General features: G+C 64.9%; 1 protein-coding gene across 1 annotated transcript in view; it reads left to right on the top strand.

Moving 5' to 3' along the window:
* The window catches only part of CASKIN2 (CASK interacting protein 2), a 28,999-nt gene that overhangs the window by 26,327 nt on the left and 2,068 nt on the right, over window positions 1–604 (top strand). The window contains exon 19 of the mRNA XM_010189701.1: window positions 32–601. Coding sequence (XP_010188003.1) covers window positions 32–601 — 570 coding nt within the window. The remainder of the gene's footprint in view (window positions 1–31; window positions 602–604) is intronic.

Below are 604 nucleotides of genomic sequence, written 5' to 3'. Positions count from 1 at the left end.
CCGTCCACAACCCCTGCCATGAGACACTCAGCATCAAGAGCAGCCAGGGAATGTCACGGAGCCAGGAGAGCATTGGGGTGCGGTCCCGGGGCTCGGGGCACTCACAGGACAACGTGCTGTCCCAGCACCTCTCCAGCCCCTCGCAGGAGAGCCTGGGCAGTGGGGAGAGCAGCAGCAGCAGCGGGCAGTCCTGTGCGCCGCCCCGCAGCAAGGAGAGCCCGGCCTGCCTGCCCGGCCAGCCCAGCCCCGAGCCCTATGGGAAGCTCATCTCCCCCGAGGGGCTGAATGGCTGTGCCAATGGTGGAGGGGGCAGCCCTCTCAAGGAGAGGAACCTGCCCGAAGGAACGGATCAGTACGCTCGGCCGGTGGCTCAGAAAGGTGCTGGGACACCAGCAGTCACCCCCTGTACTCCTCCCCAGACCCCCAGCAAGGCGACGGCCCCGTACATCTTCATGTACCCGCACGTCTCCTTGAAATCCCCAACAGTCCCTTCCGTCCTTGGAGCAGAGCAGCCCAAGACTCTGGCACACCCATACCCCTCCATCTCCCCCGGGGAGAAGAGCAGCCTGCAGACAACAGCCCAAAAAGCTTTCTCCTACCTGCA

This window comes from Mesitornis unicolor, unplaced genomic scaffold, assembly GCF_000695765.1.
Source record: "Mesitornis unicolor isolate BGI_N332 unplaced genomic scaffold, ASM69576v1 scaffold30438, whole genome shotgun sequence".
Taxonomy (NCBI): Eukaryota; Metazoa; Chordata; class Aves; order Mesitornithiformes; family Mesitornithidae; genus Mesitornis; species Mesitornis unicolor.
This window is presented reverse-complemented; position numbering and strand designations above follow the sequence as displayed.